The 6,000-nt window shown below is 42.1% G+C and overlaps 1 protein-coding gene across 2 annotated transcripts in view; it reads left to right on the plus strand.

The window, feature by feature from the left end:
* TMEM245 (transmembrane protein 245) overlaps window positions 1–4,770 on the plus strand; it is a 153,042-nt gene extending 148,272 nt beyond the window's left edge. For both annotated transcript variants that reach the window (XM_066579078.1, XM_066579080.1), the window contains one exon: window positions 2,316–4,770. In XM_066579078.1, coding sequence (XP_066435175.1) covers window positions 2,316–2,376 — 61 coding nt within the window. In that variant the 3' untranslated portion in view covers window positions 2,377–4,770. The remainder of the gene's footprint in view (window positions 1–2,315) is intronic.
* The last annotated feature ends 1,230 nt before the right edge of the window (window positions 4,771–6,000 follow it).

A 6,000-nucleotide genomic window follows, 5' to 3' on the forward strand; every position in this document is an offset into this window, starting at 1 on the left:
CCGTCCATGGAACAATAAAGTTATGGAGCTTTGAATGCAGCAAAAATGGGGAAAAATTTCCAAATGAGGGTTTTTATTGTGCAAAAGTGGAAAAAAATACACTATTGGTATTGTTGTAAGTGTACCGACCCGCAGAGTTATGTCATTTTGTATTGCATGATGAACACATGATTAAGTGAACTTTTTATATTGTTGTAATCTTTGTAAATCCTTAATACTGGAGTAAGGCTCCCGGTCGCCGTAGTTGGCCTGCATAGGATCGCTTCACCACGTTGACACCTATGGTCACTGATACAACAGGCAAGCAAAGTTCTGCTGAAGATCATTCAGAAACGATTAGCAGGAGTCATGGAGTATGAAATGCCTGATGTGTGAGTTTTCAAAATGGTAGAAGAACTTGTGATCGTATCTCAAACCTAAGACCGATCATGGAGAAGGCAAGAGAATGCCAAAAAGAGCTCCACCTGTTGTATTGACCACACCAAGGCTTTCGATTGTATAGACCATGAGAAGCTCTGATTTGTCTCAAACAAATGGGTTTCCCGACTGATACGGACAGATCTTATGAGCTCCATGAGATTGTCGGGGCACCCAACAGTCAGAACACCATTGGTGATACAGAAGGGCTCACAATCCGAGGAACAGGATGCAACCAAACAGGAGAGAGGACCAGCAAACAGGAAACTTTGCAAAAAATCGTCTTCTGCTTTGTACTGGGGAATAAAGAAGACGATTTTTTGCAAAGTTTCCTGTGTGCTGGTCCTCTCTACTGTTTGGTTATATCCTGGTTCTATGGGGATCTTTAAGTCTGGACCCATTCCTGGACTGTGCACCAAGAGCCTATCAATCTTTATCTTCTATTACAAGGTTGTGCTGCTCTCCAACTTTACTGCTCTAAGGATGCAATCTGTCACTATTTCTTTTCAGCATGTATGCTGAGGCAGTTAGAGGAAAGCATCTGCAATATACTGATGATGGCACCCTCCTTGCAGAAGGTCAAGATGATCTAGAACAGTTCATAATGGCAGTGAAAGTTAGAAGTGAGCTGGAACGTCTCTTCTTAAACATCAAAAAGACAAAGATCCCGACAACCCCTGGAAGTGGTAGAACACCATCTGCAGGAACAATGAAGAGATCAATCACAACGGATAACGCAGTTCAGAATCGAGGACTAGCGCTGGTTGTGTGGCTCGGCTAGGAATGGACAAAAACTGGAAAAGTAAGGACCTTCATTTCAGAACCAAGTGTTGCCTTGTAAATACAATTATTTTCCCATTGTAACTTCTGCTTGTGGAAGCCGGACACTTTATAAAGGAGGACAGGATGAGACGAGACTCTTCTGAATGCTGGTGCTGGAGAGCAACGCTTCGGATCCCGCGGACAGCAAGAATCGCTAACGCGGAACTACTAGATCACATCCAGCCAAAACGTCCCTAAAGGAGAAGATTGCCGAGCAAAAGCTTATTTTATACACATCATGCAAGTAATTGGACTGAAGAAGGATATTACGCTGCGATGTGTCGGTGGTTCACAAAGATGATGTCATTGGAGGACTCGCTGGTGAGATACAATCGTGGCCGACACCGGCATGGCTATCTGCTGGTTAACAGGAGCTGTATGTAATAGACTAAAAGGGCAAGAGTTGATCCATAGGATGACCTGGTTATTATAATAGTTATGTCATACTGCATAGTGTATGCCGTAATGTCAGCATTCAGACATTGTATCCCAAAATGGTAGCAATAAAAACTACAGCTCGCCACGCAAAAAACAAGCCGTCTGAAGGCTTCGCTGACGGGCAGATAGAAAAGTTATGGCTTCTGAAAAGTGGAGATGAGAAATTCCTCCCCAAATCGTCATGCCTTTTACGTCCTCCATAGGCGGCAGCACTGAGGGGTTACTGGCCGGATTATTGCTGCAGTCTGTAGCATTAAGGATTAACCCATTCATCGGGGCCAGTCCATGACGTATCTGTCAGGAGCGACATTACTTATTCCTGCAGCTGGGTTTTTTTGTGTAATTTTATAATAATCCATGAAATCCGCACTTCACTTCTTGCACAAAAATAATTTGTAAATGGTGATTAGATTATTCAGTCGCAGTTATCGCAGGGATAATCCAATGACTTGTGTGATAAACACAGAAACATCTCGCTGCGACAAATGTTCTGCAGTTTGTGTAATGCGACGGCCGCACTGCATGCTGGTACTTGGGATCAGCACATCCGCATTGCGTTCTGATTTGTACTTGTGGCATCTGCTTCATGCAGGAAACTGATGGGACTTGTATCACTGACCCTCCTGTTTTGTTTCTAGGTCCTTCAAAGAACACGTACAAGAGATGAACCAAGACCTGAGTGATAAAGAAACTACTTGACGTCAAAGCGCTGGCCTTTTTTACCTTTATACTGACCTTTACTGAGGCGATTTATCTCTTTAGCAGCCGAGGGATGAATTCTATGTGTAGAAATAGCAGTTTTGAAAAGTTAATTTAACATGTTCAGTTCAAAAACCTCAAAAAGCTTTACAATCCTAGAAACTGACCAGTAGCCATTCACATTAAGGGCACTGAAACATTGTGCAGACAAAAGTGGCATCTAAGTTGTTGTAAGTACTGGTTGGTTGCCATGGAGGAGTACGCCTAGTGAAGGCCTACAGGACATGTCATGTATTCAAGCCTACTACACCCTGCCAGTGACAGCGCTTAATAGGCTCAGACTGATGGGAACGCTGTAATGAGTCAAGAGAAAAAATCCAGCCCATCCAAAGTTTGGAAAAAATGTATATATTAAAGAACCATTGAAAAAGCCTCATGCTATGGAAAATACAAGTGGCACGTCTAATCTTCTGACATGTTTCCAGTGCCATCCAGCACCAAGATTAGACATGTTTTTAGGCTGTGCTCATCTTTTCCATACCACAATGATTTTTTATTGTTCTTGTTTTTAATGTATACATTTTTTCCAAACTTTGGATGGGCTGGATTTTTCCTTTATACTCCAGTTAAACAGTTGGTCAAGCTTGACCATGCCCTGTTCATACAGTTTGGAGATGACTGGTGGGGTACATATTTTTTTTTGACAATACACTGCAGTACAGAAATATTTAAGTCCCCTAGTTTCTTAAGGCCGTGCTCGCAGGCAGGTTTGGTTTGTGGGTTACATGATTGCCATCCATGCAGGCATTTTCACATTGTGGTTCACACTCTCAAATAGGAGTTGTGGGTTCTGCAAGTGGAAGAAAAATTTCAGCATGCTCTATTTTGCCATGGAATCTGTGGGAAGGCCTCCAATTGCGTCTGGGCTGTGGGTAACGGTGTCATCCCTAAGCGACCGTGCGGGAAATACTAATGAAAAAAGAACTGTACTGCGCATGACTGCCTGCAAGACGCCACAGTCATTCACAGGGTCGCCGGCCGGGCTTACTGCCGAAATCCACTATAATAAAAAATAAACACCCCATTTATCACATAAATGAATCAACATAATTGGTCTTACACGTTTTCAGAGGTCCAAACTGTTACAAATCTCTCATTACTGGAAACAAATGGTGTTAGCAAATTCTGACACACGTTGTTGTTTTTGGTCACCCCATTTCCCAAGTAAAGTGGAATAAAAAGGGAACTAAAGTAGTATGTACCCTAACATAGTAGAAGTGAAAACGACAGTCTGCTCCAGAAATGAGAAGCCCTCACACTGCTCCATGATGGGATGATAGGGCGAAGTGTCTCAGAATAGGGCGACTCAAAAACGGCAAAGTGTCTCAGAATAGGGCGACACAAAAACGGCAAAGTGTCTCAGAATAGGGCGACACAAAAACGGCAAAGTGTCTCAGAATAGGGCGACACAAAAACGGCAAAGTGTCTCAGAATAGGGCGACACAAAAACGGCAAAGTGTCTCAGAATAGGGCGACACAAAAACGGCAAAGTGTCTCAGAATAGGGCGACACAAAAACGGCAAAGTGTCTCAGAATAGGGCGACACAAAAACGGCAAAGTGTCTCAGAATAGGGCGACACAAAAACGGCAAAGTGTCTCAGAATAGGGCGACACAAAAACGGCAAAGTGCCTCAGAATAGGGCGACACAAAAACGGCAAAGTGCCTCAGAATAGGGCGACACAAAAACAGCTTTTGTTCGTTTATTTTTTAAATGTAGTAAATCCTAAAAAGTGTACAGACACGCAGAAAAAGTGCGAATGTTGGTTTTACCGCACTGTGAGAGCTGTAAAGACAAACTACTTTACTATTTCACCCTGCTTTAAAAATGTTACTGAGTTTTTCAACTCGGCATAATGGTATGAAAAAAAACCAAGCCCGCATACAGCGATGTCAGAGGAAAAATGAAACGTTATGAAGGGGGGTAAACACAAAAAGTGTCTGGTCCTGAAGGCGTTAATGAGTTAGTGCAAGGGACTGCTGGTTTTTGTTTTCCACGCACCGAGCGTCCTCGTTAGCGTTGTCTTGTGCGCTTCCGTTTACAGCTTTCACGTGTTCGCAATATATCTGAAGGACTAAAAGATTTTACCAAAAGTGACTAAAAGATAAAAGCCATTTCATTGGCCGATTCTGTTTGCACTCTATGCTGATTGGATCATTTCTGCTGATCACGTTTTGTATCTTACTGGTAACGGAGTGTTGATACAGTTTGTGCAGTGGGTGGAGCTCGGCGATGACTTCAGAGCAGAGCTCGCTGCCATGTTAACTTACTGTGTGACGGTATTAGAAATTGTAATGCTACTTTTATTATTGCCAAATAAAAGGACATCTTTCCACTCTGGCGCTCTGTATTATGTAACTGCGCAGTTATTTCAGCAGCTGGGAGAAGACGGATTTTCTTAATTCTTCCATTCGAGCAGCTCCGATAAAATGGTAAATATATGGGCGTTACTGTAATCTTGTCACCTAGTAAAAGATTATCCCGATTGACAAAAGCTGGTTAGTTTAAAAGTATAAACTCTTCTATTGACTTTACTATATTATGCAACAACCGTTATCTAACTGATGATTGTGAACTCGAAGACATGAAGAAAAGCAGCATCCATCACAGAAGCTGCCATGGACAGTGGTGAAAATGAGATTTGCTAACATTGTATTTTATGTATAATCTTCCAAAATCTGCCTTCCTCAAACCTGCCCCTCAGAGCGTGAGGAGGCGTTCTCTATTATTCTTGTTTATGAAGGTTTTCAAAATATTGAGTCAAACAATACATGAGCTGCTTTAGAGGGTGTAGGAGTGTAGTGGCCTGAAAAGGGGCACTGCCCAGCGCTGTTTAGCTGTGGGGACCGGTAATATAATAATCGGCCCTAGGAGTTCAATCCGAGTCTTTTTGCACAGATGATGCAGGTAACCTAGCAACCAGTTAGGTCATTTTTATTTAGCTGCACAGGATAGAAAAAATGCCTAGAGACTCAGATGATGCAGGTAGCCTAGCAACCAAATAGGATTTGATTGGCTGCAGGCAGACTGGTCAGGTGACAGAGGCGATAAATAGTCGGACACATCGAGCGCAGGAGAGAGAAGCCAGAGTAAGGAAAGAGTTAGACAGGAGAAGCAAGAGAAAAGCGGGGAGAAACAGGAGAAGAATATATCAATGTGTTAGAAACAAGTATCTTCATTGTTGCAAAGTGTATATCATTTGTTAGTCACCGTGTTTGTTGAAGGAAATGACCTCTGTGAAGTCAGCACCCCATCTTTCAAAAAAGTTAATTTTTTTATAAGTTCTGGATGCACCCCAAAGAGTTCTAGAGTTCCCAATTAATTTAAAAAATAGTTCTAGCGAATTAGGCAAAAAAATCAACAAATGTATCTCTGCGGTGCTAACTTTCAAAAATGATATTACTAAATCAGCAAGAACTTTGTAAATATGGGTATTAGAGCTTTGAGCAATAACAGTTTTTTTCAGAACTCTTGAGGTGCTACCCAGAACTCTTATACAATCGCAGGATTTCCCCAAAAATTATTTACACATAATAACTGAAATTTTTGGATCCGGCATCTAAAA

This window comes from Eleutherodactylus coqui, chromosome 9 (genome assembly GCF_035609145.1).
Source record: "Eleutherodactylus coqui strain aEleCoq1 chromosome 9, aEleCoq1.hap1, whole genome shotgun sequence".
NCBI classification, from domain to species: domain Eukaryota; kingdom Metazoa; phylum Chordata; class Amphibia; order Anura; family Eleutherodactylidae; genus Eleutherodactylus; species Eleutherodactylus coqui.